The sequence below is a fragment of the Phascolarctos cinereus genome, unplaced genomic scaffold (genome assembly GCF_003287225.1).
Source record: "Phascolarctos cinereus isolate Bilbo 61053 unplaced genomic scaffold, phaCin_HiC Scaffold_1;HRSCAF=81, whole genome shotgun sequence".
In the NCBI taxonomy this organism is placed as follows: domain Eukaryota; kingdom Metazoa; phylum Chordata; class Mammalia; order Diprotodontia; family Phascolarctidae; genus Phascolarctos; species Phascolarctos cinereus.
The window spans coordinates 10849057-10867964 of NW_027555514.1; the positions used below are offsets into that span (position 1 = coordinate 10849057).

General features: G+C 40.9%; 1 protein-coding gene across 1 annotated transcript in view; it reads left to right on the plus strand.

The window, feature by feature from the left end:
• HDAC9 (histone deacetylase 9) overlaps positions 1–18908 on the plus strand; it is a 573266-nt gene that overhangs the window by 350674 nt on the left and 203684 nt on the right. The window contains 1 exon segment of the mRNA XM_078150730.1: positions 993–1100. Within this exon segment, the coding sequence (XP_078006856.1) occupies positions 993–1100 (108 nt within the window).

The following is an 18908-nucleotide window of genomic DNA, read 5'->3' on the forward strand; positions in this document are numbered from 1 at the left end:
TCACCTCTGGTCAGTGCCCAATGGTTTTCGAAGTCCTAGGCTGTTGTTTTTTCTATGCCAAGGTTAAGGCAGGTGCTTCACTTTGATGGCTAAAAATGGAGGTCAATTGAACAACACTTTTGCAAAACCTAATTTGGAAGAAATATTGCTAAATGCTTTGTTTGGATAATGTTCTCAGGCATAGGAACGAGGAGGAATTTTAGTAGGCATCTGACTGTATTTGGAGTTTCCTGTGAACGCTGGCACCTACCAGCCCGTATCCCGCCAACCTCCACTTAGAGAATGCAGTCTGTCTGTCTGTCCACCGCATGGTTCTGCTGTCCTGACCTTTGAAGTGGCCTCTCAGGACAGCACATTCCTTTCATTTGGCTAGGGTGCGCGTAATGTGTAATGAAATGGCTGTTTCCTCCTGACTGCTAGCTACTGGGGAACCTTCCGAATAATTGTCTTTGGCTTCCCATAAACCTACAGCCAGAGACATATTTGAATTTTTTCCCCTTGCCACTTGCAAATCCCATTTTTATGTATAGCTAAGGGCCCTTAACTTTCAGCATGTCTTCTACTGGGGGACTGGTGTCTAAGGGTCCTGTAACGAGGCCAGATCTGGCCTCTGTAATGCTATTTGTAATGAGAAATCTAAACAGGGAATAGCAGTGAGGCATGACTGGAATGTGTTTCCACTGGAGAAGCCAGTGTAGAGAAAAAGTCTAAGCAAAGCCATGTCCAGAAGGCCCTTTCAGCTGGCCAAGACGGAAGACTAATGTTATTGTGTGTTGGCTGTCAAGCTGCCAGCCCTCCCTCACCGATTTGTTTTCTCTTATGTTCTCCCTCCCTTTCCCCTGTCGTCTTCCTCTGCCTCTTTCTCTCTCTCTCTCTCTCTCTCTCTCTCTCTCTCTCTCTCTCTCTCTCTCTCTCTCTCTCTTTTCCTCCCCCCCTCTCCTTCTCCCTCCCCCTCCCCCTCCCCTCTCCCTCTCTCCCGACTGTTTGCTCAGGTGGACAGTGACACCATTTGGAACGAGCTGCACTCGGCTGCTGCTGCACGCATGGCTGTTGGCTGTGTCATCGAGCTGGCTTCCAAAGTGGTCTCAGGAGAGCTGAAGGTGAGGTCTGGGTTACATTACGTGTGGGAAATCCAGAGGAGAAGCTGAAAGGGAGGTGTTTGCATTTGGGGCTTGTGGAGAGTGTGGTGTGGTCGGGGAGGGCTTGGGGAGCTGTGGCCAACAGTATGGACACCAAGGTGTGGCCACCTCAAGAACTCTCTGCAGGGGTTGGCTGATGGCTCTGCTCAGAGCCTGAAGCTTGCTGGAGAGAGCTGTGCCCTTGGAATGCTCACTTTTCTTTTTATTCTTTTTGAACACAGAAATGATTAGAAAGTGATGGTCCAGGTTAAAATTATCCAGAGTGTATACATATCTGGCAGGCAATTCTGGAATTCACTTTTGAAGGCATTTTAAAAATATGATTATTGAGTTGTATATATAACCACAGAATGCCACCCAGAGAGAGCAAAGGTAAATAGCAGGCAGCTTGGCCATCCAGGGACAGGGGGATTGTTGATGAAGAGAGTAATGGTCCAGAGGATGTTTTTCCATGAAACAACATCAAACAGGGACTGAGCTTTATTGTTTTTTGCTTTTATGGTCACTTCTTTTCTCCATCATCTAAAAAGAACAATGCACAAGCCCGCACAGTTTCTCCAGTCTAAACAATTTATAAAAACCACAGACCTGACAGAGCCTGAGGTTTTATTTGGTATTTTAGCTGAGCCCTTTCAAGGTGAGCCATGTGCATGAAAGGGGAGGTCTCTGGGACCCAGCTCAATTATGTTGTTGTGGGAGTGCCTTTGGGGGTACACTGGGATGTGGACTTCATAAACCAAGATGTAACAACTGATTGAGACTGGTTACTAATTGTATATGTGGGGGGTGTATATATGTAGGATCACATATTTTAGGACCTACATTCACTCATCTTTTATTTTTTTAAATCCCTGATGGAATCAGATGAAGATTAGTTTTTTTCAAATGTTGTGAATGGATATAGCATTGGACTTGGAGGGAACCAGGGTTCAAATATTACCTGTAATTAACTACCTGTGTGCTATTGGCCAAGTCACTTCATGTCTTTTGACCTCAGTTTCTTCCCAAGTAAAATGTGGATAATAATAGCCCCTTACTCACAGGATCGTTGGGAGGGCTCAAATAAGATACGTTCTGTTAAACACTTTGCCAATCTTAAAGCACTATGTCAGCATGAATTCTTATAATGGTGGGTGGCCACTCTACCTGTGATGAACATGAGGGAGCTACACCCTCCATCGCAGGAGGCCTTGATGTCCTTCTCAGAGTTCATGTGGGAATTGACTGCCTTGTTTAAGTGTGGCCACATACAAAAGCTCTGATGTGCTTTATGTGTACATGATGGGACCCATTTTCCCCTCATTCCTCCAACTGCTCCTCTCAGGGTATGGATGAGATCCTTCAGGGGGGATTGCCAGTCATTGTTTATCATCATTGAAGAATAATTCAGAAAAGTAGAAAGGGTAGCCAGGGGAAGGTATGAGCTGCAGCCCTGAGCAACATGTCCTCCTGGCCCTCGTGAAGAGGTTTTCTCAAAGACTGTTGGACAAGATCAAGCTCAAAAGACCCTGGATGACAATGACATCCAGGACCTGATTTTAAAAATCCAGAGGGGGCAGCTAGGTGGCACAGTGGATAGAGCACTGGCTCTGAAGTCAGGGGGACCTGAGTTCAAATCCAGCCTCAGACCAAACGCTTGAAACTAGCTGTGTGACTCTGGGCAAGTCATTTAACCCTAATTGCCTAAAAAGGAAAAAAAAAGAATAAAACATCCAGAGTCCTGACCACCACTGGCTCATGTGGTTTGTCAATGGTGAACTTAGAAGGCGGTCAGAAGAAAGAAGGTGGCCTTGCTCTTTTTAAATTTCAATTTGGCAAGTGTCTATGCAATGCCTAGAAATTTCCAAGCACTGTCCTGGGTACCATAGACACAAAGGCAGAAACAAAACAATTTTCATCGTCCAGAAGTTTATTGTCTATTGAAGGAATAGCACGGATACAGAAAAGGAAATAAACATACACACAGATACAGACACACAGAGTAATTTCATGGAGCTGAAGGAGTGCCAAGCCAGATGTTGGGGTGGGGCAAGTGACTTAGGAAAAGTCTTATCTAGGAAGATGCCCTGAAACAGAGCTAGGGATTCTAAGAGTCATAGGTGAGGAGGGATGGCACATCAGCTATGGAGAACAGCCTGGCAAAAGGAGTGAAAGTGGGAATACTGTTGTGCTATAAGAAATGATGAACAGGCTAACTTCAGAAAAACCTGGAAAGACTTGTATAGACTGATGCTGAGTGAAGTGAGCAGAACCAGGAGAACATTATACACAGTAACAGCCACGTCGTGCAATGGCTAATATTGATAGGCTTGACCCTTTTCAGCAATTCAAGGATCTAAGACATCTCCAAAGGCCTCGTGATGGAAGATGCTATCTGCATCCAAAGAAAGAACTATGGAGTTTGAATGCAGATAGAATCATGCTGTTTGCTATATACTTTTTTTCTTCTGTTGCGTTTTGTTTCCTTTTTCGGGTGGTTCCTCCTATTGGTTCTAATTCTTACTTACAACATCACTAATATGAAAGTATGTTTAAGAGAAATGTATATGTATGGCCTATATCAGATTGCGCACTGTCTCGGGGAGGAGGTGGGGAGGAAGGGGGAGAAAAATGTTAAACTGAAAAGCGTATGGAAGTGATTGTTGATAAAGCAAAATGAATTAATTTTTTAAAAAAGGAATGGAAGTAGCAGATAGAGCATCATAAGCAAGACATGGCAAGTAGGACAATCTGGATGGAATATAGAGGGAACATGGGAAATTAGCCTGGGGAAAGAGCTTAAATGTGAAATGGGAGTCTGCATGTTATCCTGGAAGCAGTAGGGAGCCACAGAAGGTTTTTGAGCAGGGAAACTAGTGGGAGGTTAATCGTTAAATCAGAAGTGCTCAGGAGGAGAAGGCCTGAGGTGTCACGGAGTTAGGGCTCAGCAGGCTTCAGTTTGCTTCTGCCTCTAACACTTACTAGCTGCATAGCCCTCAATCTATGTCTTATTATTCTTTCTTTCTTTCTTTGCAATTTCCAGGAAGGGTTTTAACCTCACCAAAGTACAAGGACTTTCCCAGAGTGGGTGCTTCATTTGTCTTGATTGAATTGAATTAGCATAGGCGAAAGCTTTCTCAGATGAATGCCTCTTTCTAGACTGTGCATCCAAGGAGTGGGGAACAGACGTGATCACGGCCTTCCAGGAGCAAACCACCTAGAATGGCCAGTGTCAACAAGGGCAGCCTTAGAGAGGACACACTGACAGACAGACAGCTGTGCAAACACTCACAAGTTATTTACTCGAGGCACAGCTGGGAAGGCAAAACTACCCTCCATTACCCACACTGGAGGATCCCAACAAGGGAAGAGGGACACAATAATCTATGCTGAGCTGGGAAATCCATTGCAAGGATAATGATGATTTTTTGCAATGTTTTTAACTTTTTAGTGATTCATTACAAAATCTAATGTCAAAGTATGTGAATATTCCTTGAGCTTCTGTTCAAGTGTGGAGCATAAAAAATGGGGCTTAGGAGGAGGGTAAAAGGACATAATATTGTGCACAGTCACAGGATTATGGAATTTCATAGCTGGAAGAAGTCACTTTGTCCTGTTCAGTTAGACCTGAACAAGAATCCTTCCGATAAATAATTTGTGGTTAATCAATCAATCAACATTTTAAGGGTCTGAAGTATTTTAGACTCTCTGCCAGATGTTCAGGATACAGAAACAAAATAATGATAGTAAGAATAAGAAATCGTCCTTAAAAAACTTAAAATCTATAGAGGTATACAACATATATACATCATCACAAAATAAATACAAGGTAATTTGAGAGGAAGGCCATTCCCCAGTTGATGGGCATCCCCTTAATTTTCAATTTTTTTGCCACCACAAAGAGAGCTACTATAAATATTTTTGTACATATAAGTCATTTTCTGTTTTTTTGAATCTCTTTAGGATACAGACCCATTGATGGTATTAAAGTATTTTCTTTCAGTTATTCATTCAACAAGCATCTATTGTGTGTGCTACTGTGTGCTAGGAACTTTGCTAGGTTATAGTGATAAAAATAAAACAATAAATAAAAACAAACAACCCCCCCAAAAAAAACCAAGACAGACCCTGCCCTCAAGGACCTAAAATCCTACAAAATCAGAATAAAAGGAACATGGGCAAATGAACATAAATGCATGTAAAGCAAATAAAAATAATTGAAATTGAAGAACTCTATTGAGGGGAACTCATGATCTCCCCAGGTAACCCATGCCATTCTTGGGCAATTCAAATGCTTAGGAAATCATTTTTATTTTTTTTATTCTACCCCACCACCCTCCTACAAGTCTAGATTGACTTCCCTTCAACTTTCTCCTTTACTCCTACTTCTAACAAAACGGAACAGGCTTAATATGTCTTTCATCATCATCATCATCCTCATTATTAGCATCATCATTTTCTTCATCCTCATCACCATCATCATCCTCCTCAATTTTGCTTGAGTCCCCTTCCAGCTATGAACTTCGTGAGGACAATGATTGTCTCTTCTCTAAAATTTATGCTACCTCCAATGCCTCCACGTCTTGGAACTCTGCAAATACGCTTTAAACAAATAACAGCCCACGCATTCCAAAACTTAGTGTTGTGAATTTGGGCAACTACTTAGGAAAAGAAAATAAAAAAGTTATTATTTTGCCTGTGAAAATTTATGAAATATGTAAACAAAGATGTTCTTCATCCTGACCCAATGCCTCATAATAGCCAAGTGGGAAGAGCAGCATGGCTCCTCCCACTGGTTGACTGTGATCCTTTGGGTAAGATGGAGCTTGTGAAGCCTGCCCACCTGCCTTCCAGAGAGTGCTGCCCTCCTCTGGGCACTGTCCTCTGATCTGCTGATGAACCCTAGCCTCCCCCCCCCCGGGGTCCTGCCATCTTGACGTGCTCTTCGAGCTTCTGGGCCCATCTTCACTGCAGCTGAACTTCTCTTGATGGATTGTCTTTGCTGATTAGAGTGTGAGCTCCTCGAGAGCAGAGAATGTCTTCTTTTTTCTAGTTGTATCTCCAGCACTTAGTGCAGCTCCTGGTACACAGTAAGCACTTAATAAATGCTTGCTGATTGACTGGTAATGTGTCATTGGTAAGTCACTTCACCTTAACGCACCTCAGTTTCTCTCTCTGTAAAATGAGACCTACTTATCTCGCAGGCTTGTTGTTAGGATTATTTGAGATCATGTGCATAAAGTGTATGTAAACTACATAGTGCTCTCCAAGAATTCATTTGTGATAGTAATGTGCTTAAAGGAAGGATGGACCCAAACACTTGGGAAAAAAGCCTCAGATCTCATTATTACTAAAAAGTAATTGACTGAGAAAATCTCAATAATACTGAATCATAAGCTTACTTTACTTTATCTGTGTGTTTAATGAGAATAATCGCCACCCATTTCAAGAAAAAGGCAAGAGAATAGAACAGGCAGGATTTTATGAATGGAATTCTACTGCAGTCCATTGTCTTTACAATTAAAATTTTGACAACAAAATGTAGAGGTTGCAAGATTAACCTCTTCTTATTGACTCCTTAAAAATGATTTGGTTGTAGTAAAATTGACCCTTAAAGGATCTTCCCCAACAAGGTGACCCAAGCATACAAGATTCCTAAGATATCCTAAATATATGAGTCATTCATACAAGATTCCCTGAAAGAAGTAATAAGAGATGACTTGGTTCAATGGCCTAATTATTAACATCTGCCAAAGCATAAAATATGAGTACGTGCCCTCCATCCTTACTTGTTGTTGGCCACTGTCATTAAGGAGATCTGGTATAGAAGACTGAGTTCCATTTAAGTGGAAAAAAGGATTCCTTGGAGATGGCAAATTTCCATCAGATGGTCTTGTTTGTCTCTGACATTATGTTAATTGCACCAACCTTTGGAATACTGAGGAGCTTTCTAAATGAGGTCCCTAATAACTCAAAAGAGTTTGGCCTAAAAAAAGAAGAGGAGAAGAAGACCTGTTTTCCCAAATGTGACACAGAGTTGGATGGACAGCTGAACCACAGGGTTCATCCATCATCAGTATGTGTGTCTTGGGGAGATACTGGTGGACAGAGAGCCAAGTCTCGACTGGTCAAGAGGATAACAGTCTGTATTGCCTTTGTGAAATTGTTCAGTTTTTTAATGACTATAAGCTTCTCTCTAAACAAAGGCTTACATTTAAAAAAAAAAATCATTCTTGCCATAATGATGTACAGTTCTAGGTCATGGAATAGCAGTCTCTGAAGAATGAAAGGTAAGCATCATCCAACAGGCAATGAAAAGGTAAATAAATGTTGAGTCAGTTTACTCACGGCAGATGAGTGCTTCCATTTTTGACTTCACGATCTCATAATTTGGTGAGTGCCTAGCCCAGTACTGGTTAGGGGCTCACAAGTAGAAGCTGGGCATGTAGGCTATAAGCTCTTACTATTGAGGAACTGTGTGGGAGGACATGATGTAAAGGATGACATCAGAGACAAGAAAAGGAGTGTGACCCAACATCAAGAACCAGGGATAGCCTAAGTCCTTAGCTTACATATTCCGCTGGGATCCAGGCAATGTCATGAAGGGTAGCAGAGACGTGAGGCACATAGGACAGGCAAGTATGGACTGGGAAATGGACAAGGTATGGATAGAGCTACAGCAAGGGAAGAGTGCTCATTTAAACGAGATGGCAAATCTGCTGCATTGTGGGAGTGTTCAATGCCCTTATCTTGGAGATACACATTCTCCAAAAAGCACCTATTATGTTACATTTCCACCATAGTCTGGAGAAATATTAAGCTTCATGAGAAGCCCAATTCATTGTGTTGCTGTAAAGCTTTATTGAGTACTTAGTGGGCACAGATCACTGAGACGAGCATAGGGTTGGAATCAAACAAAATTTAAGTAGTGTAAGGTACCTACCTGCACTCTTGAATTCTTTTAGATAGTGAGGGAGTAGGCTATGTAGATGGATAAGCAAGATACAAAAGGAACTCCAGGAAGTACACTCAGACTTACATAACACAAAATACTCTAGGAGGGCTTGTTACTAACTGGGAGACAATAATGATAATTATAATATGATAATAATAACTAGCATTTAAGTAACACTTTAAAGTTTATATTACAAATATTATTTCATTTTGTCCTCAGAGAAGTCCTGGGAGGTAGATGCTATATTATCTTCATTTTACAGATGAAGAAACTGAGGCCGATGGAGGTCGTGAATGCCAAGGGTCCCACAGCTAGGGAATATCTGAGGCCAGATCTGACCTCAGGTTTTCCTGACTCCAGGCCCAGTGCTCTGTGGTGTCCCCTAGTTGCCTATCGACTGAGAGGATGAAAGCAGTCTGCTGATGGCTTAATGTAACAAAAATATTAATATTAAAAACAATGATAGCTAATGTTTACATAGCACTGTGTACCAGACACTGTGTTGAGTACTTTACAATTGTTATCTCAACAAGGAATAATTGCGTGTTTTGCATTTAAGTTCACTGATAAAGCCTGTTATTCTTGAAAAGAACACCATGATTTTTGAAAATTGCAACTCAAATTACATTGCAAAATGTCTTTTGTCTACTCCTACTCTCAGAAAACCAACTAGCTGCCAGTGGTTTTGGAGCTTTCCAAGAAAACGTCTGTCATTTTGTGATCTGGTATAGCCGTTCACATCAGTTATGCCTTGTGACGTCAGGGAAAGGGCTCAATGAGAATCATTGTAATGGGCCCCATAAATCAAAGCAGCCCCTAAATAAGCCCCTGAAAACTTTGCTTCTTTCCTTTTCTGCTCTATCATGCTTTGGGTCTTTTGGAGTCTTGCCTGTCAAGCTTTATCTTACATTCTTAGATCTATAATTGGTATATGGAGGCGTATCAGAGTTCCAGAGGCAAAGCTGACCCTGACCAAGAGCTTGGCAGACAGCAGGGAACAGTAGGGAGAAGGTGCTAGACATGTCATCAGAAGCCCTGCTGCATTTCGTCTGAGCTCCACTGCTTCCTTCTGTCTCTGTAACCTTAGGCAAGACATCCCAACTCTGGAGAGGTTTCCTCACCTGCAGAATGTGAGCACTGTGTGGTGACGTCTTTGTTCCCCTCCACCTGGAAACTGATGATCCTATGATCTTATGAGGGCATCATGGTGTAGCAGACGGAAATCAGATCACTAGCCACCAAGACCTGGCCTTGAAACTTACAAGTCAATTACTCTCTCTGAGCCTCAGTTTCCTTATCTATAAAAATAAGCATGAAATACCTCAAGTACTCAGGTTGTTGTGAGGCCCAATGAGATAGCAATAATTAATATATAATATAATATATATAGTATATAATGTGGTAGCTAATAAATATTATACATATATTAACAATGGCAAGCATTCTATAGTGCATTCTATTATATAGCCCATTATATATTATATCTAAAATATTGTACATATTATGAAATTGAAACTCCAAGAGGAGATGTGATTGGATTTTTTTGTGTGGATGCATATTTCCCCAGAGAGTAATCAAACTCCCAGATTATATGGAAATGCATAGGTCATCTAGACCAAATGATAGCCAGAGCATGCGTTCTATCTAGAAATGGAAGGGTATTGGATGTCTGTGATTCCCAACTTGTGCAACCTTGAGCAGATTCTTTCCATTCTTTTCACTGTCTCTCCTCATCTGCATAATAAAGGGTTTCAACTAGTTATGTGACCTCTAAGGAGCCTTCTACTTCTAAATCTCTGCTTCTGTTATTCCCAAGGAGGAGAAACTCACTGTCTCCTAAGACAATCTATTCTTTTTTTTTTTTACAAAGTTTCTAAATCTTAACACAATTTTCTTTTAATTAAGTTGGTATATACTTTTTTTTTGTAATTTCCACCCATTAGTCCTTACTTCATCTTCCAGAGTCAAGCAGAAAAAGCCTAATCCTTCTACCATGTGAAACTCACATTTTGAAGGCAACTTTCACATCTCCTTAAGTATTGTTTTTTTGTTTTGTTTTGTTTTTTAGGTTAAGCATCCTTAACCAGTCTTCATAAGGATGATTGCTAAATGTCTTCTTATTTCTGTCCCCCTCCTCTGAAATCGCATTGGCTTACCAGTGTCCCTACTAAAATATGATGGATATCTAGAACTGAGGCCAATGCTACAGATGGCCGAGCAGGGTATTGGTCACCTATTGGATGTGGACACTCTCCTATTACCAATGTGACCTGAGTTGACATTCATTTTTGGATGACCATGTCATACTTCTGATTCCTATGGGTCTCAATAAACCCCATGGGTATTTTGTGTGTAATATTTTCTACCCATCTCTTCCCACTCCCTTCTTATGCTCCCTTCCCCCTTCTCCCAGTGCATCCTTCTTTCTCATCTCTTAATTAAGTTTTGTCCTTATTACATCTCCCATGAAAGATTGTATTTACTGCCCAAGCACCTGCCCAAAGAAGTTCAGAAAGGCCAATTGCTAATAAATTGACCATTAGGCAATGACTTTTTTTTTCATTATAATGAATCATCAATCATCTGAAAATAAAAGAGCCTTCAATCCTGTGCACCTCATTTCTATCAATTCATTGATGGTAGAAGAGGATTGACAGAAAATGGCACTAGATGTTCCAAGAATCCTAAACTTTCAAAAACTATACAAGCATTAATTTAAAGTCTAAAGGAATTGTTGTTGTTGTTTACCTCACTCCTGAAGGAACTGAATCACATCCATGTTGACATTCATACCAGAAGTAGTGGGTGAGGAATCTAAGTGGTAAGGTCTCCTTAGAAATGTCAGCAAAATAGGATTCATAAAATAGGTCTCATTTGCCTGGAGGTACAAAGTCTCATGTTATGGGACACTCAGTCATCTCATCTTCTCATGCTCATTATTTGAAAAATCAAGGAAACTGCTATGAAGATGAATGGAACCAGGTGCCAACATTCATTGGAAAGCCTAAAGAAATGTAGTGGTCCTGGGAAAAGTTCTTTAAACAGTGTTGGCCAGCACTTTGCTCTTCAGTGACTTCAGTCTGAAAGTAAGTGTGGGGAGTGTAGTAAAAGTGCTGCGGAAACTATGTCTCGGAATCAAGAAAGGAAAGCAACCCAAAGTTTATAAGAAATGTCAGATCTGGGTACAGCGAGCACTTCAAGAAGGAATCCGAAAGAACTGGATCTAATATGCACTGAAAGATATGACAAATTAAATTAGCAGTATTTTCAAGAGATGAAAAGGATTAATTAATGTCAGCATTATTTTTAGGTCCTAGCACAAAGCCTGTTGCATAGCAGGTAATTAATAAATGTTTGTTGATTGATTGGTTTTGCATCTCCAGCTCCCAGTATATTGCCTGACAAAGAATAGGTATTTAATGAATATATGTTGTTTTGCATAGTTTTGAAGGTCCTGCCCAGAGCTTGAACTTCATTGGAATGACCTTCAAGAACTCAAGGTTACTTGTGGCCCATAATGAACCATTGGAGGAGAATGCCCTTGCAGGATACCTCCAATCACCCTCATAAATAATATTCTGAAATTGTCCATGATGATTTTGAGCTCATGCTTTGCAATGTTTAAAGGTGCTTCTCAAGGTTTCTTTGTATTTCCTTTTCAAGATGTCAGCCTTGGCCACACCATGCTCAGGAAGGGAAGCACATAAGCACCATCTCCTTCTATTTTGTCAAATTTGAAGAAGACAGGGCTGCAATAAACCGTGCGTCACAGCCAGAGCCGGCCTGCCTAATCCTTATTGTCTTAAAGGTTTCCTTTGGCTTAGAGGCAATTGTGCCCCAGTGCACAGGGCAGAAGGGCAGTGTACCAACATTCTCCAAACCCTCCAGTTACAGTGAAACAAAGTGGGGCAGTGTTGGGCAAGAGGAATTCTTCTGTCTCCACGGATGTATATAAGCACACAAAATTATCCTTTTAGTAGGCAGGGCTGATTTACCTGAATTAAAACTCTTTCAAAGGCACAATCCCCCCCCCAAAAAAAAAAAAAAGAAGACTCCAACTGGATGCGTTCCTGGGCTGGTGCCTTGTGTTACATCAGCCCACATCAGAGTCAAAACAAGTTGGCTGATTGCAATCATATCCAACTGTGCTTCCTGCTGATGCCTTCTGGGTAAGAGAACCTGCATCATGTGGCCAAGGATACTGTGCTCATTGCCCTGCTTTGTCTTCTTTCAACCTCAGTCCCCCACCTCCACCCTCCCCTCAATTCAGTGCTATTTGCTAAGAGTCAGAGTGGTAGAGTGAGAGAGTTGATGGAATTGGAGTCAGAGAAGGAGAGTGATTTGTAGCTCGGCTACTTACTAGCTTAGTAGGGGGAAGTTACTGAGGAAGGTTTTAGCCTAAGAAAACAGAAACTTCCTAACAGAGCAGCCATCAAAGTGGGGTGAGTTCTCTGAAGATGTAGGGGACCAGATGTCTTCAAGCAAAAACTAGATGACTACAAGTTGCGGATGGTTGAAAAGAGATTCTTGTTCAGATTCAGGTTGGACTTGCTTGTCTCTGAAGTCACTTCTAATCTAATCCAGTCCTCAAAGCATGTACTAAGCACTTACTATGTGTGTACTCCTGTGCTAGGTGCTAGGTATGCAAAGAGAAAAATGAAAATGAAAATTTCTCCGTTCCAGGGGAGATAAATCATGTAACTTGATAAATTAAGTGAGAAATGCACACCAACAAGTGGGGAGTCAGGAACATCTTACCAGGGGATAAAATACATTTCTGTAGCAAGCTGAGTGTTTATGTTATTCTCTGTTCAAATCAATTCTGATGAGAGTAAGGATTAAGCATTGCCCTTCCCCCACTTTCATTTCCCCCTCCCTTATGAAAGCTCTTTCTTTCACACCTCTTTTATGTGAGATAATTTTCCCCATTCTTCCTCTCCCTTCCCCCTTCTCCCAGTGCATCCCTCTTTCTCATCTTTTAATTTTGTTTTGAAATCATCCCATCATAGTCAGTTCATAGCCTTGCCTTCTGTCTATGTGTACTCCTTTTAACTGCTATAATAATCATAAAACTCTTAGGAGTTACAAATATCATCTTCCCATGTAGGAATGTAAACAGTTTAACTTTATTGAATCTCTTTTGATTTCTCTTTCATGTTTACCTTTTTATCTTTCTCTTGAATCTTGCATTTGAAAGTCAAATGTTCTATTCAGCTTTGGCCTTTTCATTAGGAATGCTTAAAATTTTATTAATTTATTAATGTTATTTATTAATTTTATTTTATTAAATGCCCATTTGATTATACTTAGTTTTTCTGGGTAGGTTTTTCTTGGTGGTAATCCTAGCTCCTTTGCTTTCCAGAATATCATATTTCATGACCTCTGCTCCTTTAACATGGAAGCTGCTAAACCTTGTGTGATCCTGACTATGGCTTCATGATATTTGAATTGTTTCTTTCTGCTTGCTTGCAATATTTTCTTCTTCATTTGGTAGTTCTGGAATTTGCCTATAATATTGCTGGGAGTTTTCACTTTGGGATCTATTTTAGGTGATCAGAAAATTGTTTCCATTTGTATCTCACCTTCTGGTTCTAGGATACCAGGCAAGTTTTCCTTTAAGATTTCTTGAAATATAATATGTAGACTCTTTTTCTGATCATGGCTTTTGGGTAATCCATTAATTGTTAAATTATATCTCCTTAATCTATTTTCCAGGTCAGTTGCTTTTTTTTTCTTTTTCAGTGAGATATTTCACATTTTTTCATTCTTTTGACTTTGTTTTATTGTTTCATGATGTCTCATGAAGCCGTTAGCTTTCACTTGCCCAATTCTAATTTTTTAAGGAATTATTTTATTCAGTGAGGTTTTGTACCTCGTCTTCCATGTGGCCAATTATGCTTTTTAAGAACTTCTCTTCAGTGTATTTTTGTGCCTCTTTTACATTTGACCAATTATTTCTATTTTTAAGGTGTTGTATTCTTCAGTATTTTTTGGTGCCTCTTTTACCAAGCTGTTGACTCTTTTCATAATTTTCTTGCATCACTCATCTTATTTCCCAATTTTCTCCTACCTTTCTTATTTGATTTTGAAAAGTATTTTTGAGCTCTTTTAAGGATTCTTCACTAGCTTGTATCAAAATCACATTTTTCTTTGAGGCTTTGCTTGTATTTTTTTTTATAACATCTTTGTCTTCTTCTGAATTTGTGTTTTGATCTTTCTTATCACTTTCCCTAGTAGCTTTTTATGGTCAGTTTTTTTTTTTTGGTTGCTTATTTCCCTAGCCTATTTCTTGACTTTTAACTTTATGTTAAAATTGGGCCTTGTCCTCCGGGTGAAGGTGGTACTGTCCCAAGCTTCAGTTTTTTTTTTTTTTAATTTTGTGCTGCTGTTTTCAAAGATAGTTCTGGGGCCTGCAAGTTTTTGGTGCTTCCATGGTGGTATGATGTAAGTAGAGGTGTGGTCACTACTCTCCTGATCTGGTCTTAACCTAGGAATGAACCTTATTCCCCTCTAGATGCAAGTGTTTGTGCTCCTCTTGGCCCAGAAGTATGACCAGTTTTTCTCTGAACTCCTTGCTGGAGTGTATTCTAGCACAGTGCTCCACATTTAGTAGGCACTTAATTATACTGACATCATGTATATCTAATCTGCTATCCATCATAGAATACTGAAAATGAGGAGGCACTGACTATACCATAGAACCTGTCTCCTTTGCTCATTGCTGAACTATCTGTTTTATTGTCTGGGAAGACTTTGAATTTAAAAAAGAAATGTAATTACAGTGATCTGCCTTTGCAAATTCATCTATGATAAATGGTACCTCAAAATCTTCCATCTTTTTTGCTTCTGTGTCATCCTTTATATTGATTACACTGAGTCTGAACTCAGGATATAGCCTCATATTTCCCTACCAATTTGAACTGTTTATTCTCTTAAAAAAATGAAATGCCACAATTAAGTTAGCCAAAAATGCCTTCATACACATTGTTGGGCATCGTGGAGCCCCAAACAAATGGTTGCTAAACCAAATTTTTGGCTTCCTAGCAGGCTATTGTCATGTCATATAGAAGCAGATATTTGTTAACTCTTCCCCACCCCCAACACACACACACACACACACACACACACACACACCGAGCTGAATCACTGTTATTGTCTTTATGCTGTGGCTCAGAATGAATTATATGTAATAGAAGGAGCTCTCAATCTCTCCTTCCCTTCCCACTCTGGGCTTGATTTTCACAAATATGGTTTCTTGCAGCCAGAGCCAGACTGGGCATATGACTAAAGCCATCCTGGAACTTGTGTGCCAGATTTTCTAAGATCTGTTTTCCAAAGCTGTCATCAGTCTCCTTCTGTTCAGCCTCTGTAGGGAGGTGAGCTGGAAGCTATGCATTGACTTTGGGGCCCATCATTCAATTCAACTTTGAGTGCAGAAGCTCTCTTGTTTTACTGGTTCCCCTGGACTCTCTTACTGGGGCAAAATGCCATTTCTACGTGTCCTGTATTGTTTTCTATTGCTGCCTTTCTCAGTCTCTTGGCTGGTATGCAAAAGACAAGCTTGCTTTGTGAGCCTCCGTTTTCTTCCCATGCTGTAGATGAACAGCCTTAGGGTCATCATCTCTGAGCTGTCTTTAAATGCGAGTTTCATTTCTAAGGCTGAAGTCATCTGATTTCATGACGGATCTCAAAATCTTCCAAAAATAATATCCTCAGCAAATGGGAATTAAGGGGAGAGACCAAGATTGCCCTTCATTTCGTCATTTAGATGTCACCATTAGCAAGATTGCATTGGCATTGGTGAATAATTCAATCATAAATGCCCACTTCCTCCTCTCAAATTGTCCATGAAATCCTATTTGTGGACCTGCAGTCACCTGAATTAGCACTCTGGTTGATGTTGCTTACACCACAGCTAAATCGGCTCGTGTGTGTGTGTGTGTGTGTGTGTGTGTGTGTGTGTGTGTGTGTGTGTTTGTGTGTATGTGTGTGAGAGTGTCTGAGAGAGGGAGAAAGAGAGAAAGGGAGAAAGAGAGGGAATAAGTATGAACTCATTTGATATTCACAATTGTGTGACAGGTGCTATTATTATCTACATTGTACAGATGAGGAAAATGAGGTTGATAGAGGTTTAGAGATTTGCCCAGCATCACATAGCTAGTAAGTGTCTGGGGCTGGATTTGAACTTAAGTATTCCTGATTCTAGCCCCAGCACCTTATTCATTGCAGTGCCACCTAGCTGCCTTTGGTATCATTAATCTATAGCCAGAAAGTATCTCGGCAGTCATCTAGTCCCTCATTTTGCAGATGGAAGAATTGAGATTGACCCAGATAGGTTAAATTACTTGCCTAGGTTCTCACGGGTAGCAAGAGTCAGAGGTGGACTATTTGGATATCTCATTGTGCCCAGAGGACAGGAATGTGCCACCAAGGCCATATTTCTTTTAATTGAAATCTACTGTTTTAAAGCAAATAGTTTCTTTCTACCATGATGCTTTGGGTTCTTTAAAAAATAATCTATTTTGTTTTAACATCATTTAGATCCTCCCCCCAATTCTAATTGTACCTACAGCATATTCACCCCAGACGTAGACATGGCGGTACACCTCTTCATCCCTATATTCTCTTAAAGTTAAATTCAGATTTTTGTTGTTGAGTCATTTCAGTTGTGTCCAAGAGTCCCTGACTCCATTTGAGATTTTCTTGGCCAAGGTACTGAAGTAGTTTGCCATTACCTTCTCCAGCTCATTTTATGGCTGAGGAAAAAGGCAAAAAAGGGTTAAGTGACTTGCCCAGCTTCACACAGCTGGCAAGTGTCTCAGACCAGATTTGAACTCAGGAAAATGAATCTTCCTGACTCCAAGCCCTGTGCTCTGTACACTATAGCATCACCTAGCTGTCCCTTCAACATTTTAGTTGCCATATAGCAATAACAGTAATAATAATAGCTCAACTTCCTAGAGGACTGTGCTATCTCATTGGATTGTCACAATAACCCTGTGAGGTAAACATGACAGATGAGCAAATGAAGAGTGGGAGTGGGGGTGCAAAGTCACTTGCTGAAGGTTGGGTGTGAAGGAAAGAGCTGAACTTGAGTTTTCCAGACTCTGAATCCAACAATCCATTCACTGCAAGAGAAATTTATCTCCCTGCTGAAATTGCTGTGTATGTGTGCACATCATCTCTGTCCCCTCCAGTGAAATGGAAGCTGTTTTACAGCAGGGACAATTAGCCCTAGCTCCTAACACAGCACCTGGTGCATAATAGGCATGTAACAGATGATTATTCCATTGACTTGAATTGTAATCAACATGTTGGAGTTTGGCATTAAGCTGCAAGGAGAAGTGGGGTGTCCAAAAAGCCCTATTTCTACACCAGTTTGCTGCTTTTGTAGAGAGTGGAGAGAGAGAATGTGATCTTCCCAACGGTGATCCAGTCAGAAAACAACTTGTTTTAAAACCAGAAGTCTGCCACTTCTTATCTATATGATCCTGAGTCAGCCACTCAGCTTTTCTGGAGCTCAATGAGTTTCATCCTTGGTAAAATGAACAGATCGTATTGGGGCAGGGACCTGGGGCATCCAGGCCACATGTAGCCATCTAGGTCCTCAAGTGTAGCCTGTTGACTGAATCTAAACTTCACAGCACAAATCCCTTTTGGGACAGCTAGGTGGCACAGTGGATAGAGCACGCCCCTGGATTCAGGAGGACATGAGTTCAAATCTGGCCTCAGACCAAACACTTGACACTTACTAGCTCTGTGACCCTAGGCAAGTCACTTATCCCCAACTGCCTAAAAATAAAAATTAAAAAAAAAAATAAAAAAGAGCAAATCTCCTTAATAGAAGGAATTATCCTGTAAAACTTGGACTCAGTCCAAAGGCCTCACCCAAGGACCTAGAAGGCCACATGTGGCCTTGAGGCTGCAGGTTCCTCACCCCTGATCTAGATGGTTTCACAGGCCCCTTTCCTCTTGTTTTTTTTTTCCCTTTGGCTAGGCAATGGGGTTAAGTGACTTGCCCAGGGTCACACAACTAGTAAGTATTATGTGTCTGCGGCCGGATTTGAACTCAGGTCCTCCTGAATCCAGGGGTGGTGCTCTATCCACTGCACCACCTAGCTGCCCTGGGTCCCTTTCCTCTTGAAGTCTGTGAGCCTAAGATTGGGGAGTTTGATGATTTGCTTCTTTTCAAAAATGAAAAGACAGGCGAGGTCGAAATAGTCTGACCAACTCTAAAGTCAAGCAGAGTCAAGCACATCCTCTCTGAAGCTTCTGGAAGAGCATTTAGGCTGCTCATTTGTTACTCACGTCCTTATCCAGTCATATATGCCCTGGATGTCTCTTGCCAGCTTTGGTGCATGAGTCACCACTGGTGAGATATCGCTGCAAACAATTACACTTTTAATTTTTCAATGGCCTTGAGGGTCCCCACCATTTTTAACTCTTCTGAAATTGTGGAGTTCCACAGAGTATGGAAGTAGCTTTTAATGTGGGGCCAAAACGGTGGAGAAAATGGAAGAAATACAGGGAGCTGCCCTCGCCTGCAATTCATCCAAACAGATCTGGAAAACACACTGCACCAAACTGTAATCAGTGAATATAAGAAAGAAATGAAATCATGGCGAGATAAGTTGCTAACCAGACAGGTCTGCACATACTATAAACAGGGTCTATCCAGGTCTATACCCTGTGGAGCGTTCTAGCACAAGGAGAGGTTGTATGCCTACCAAGGCAAGGAGAGGTCCTGGACCCAGCAGAGAGACACCTGACCTTTTGGAAGGTTCCAGAACCAATAATAACTGACAGAGGTGTTGATCATTACTCAGCTCTGGGTG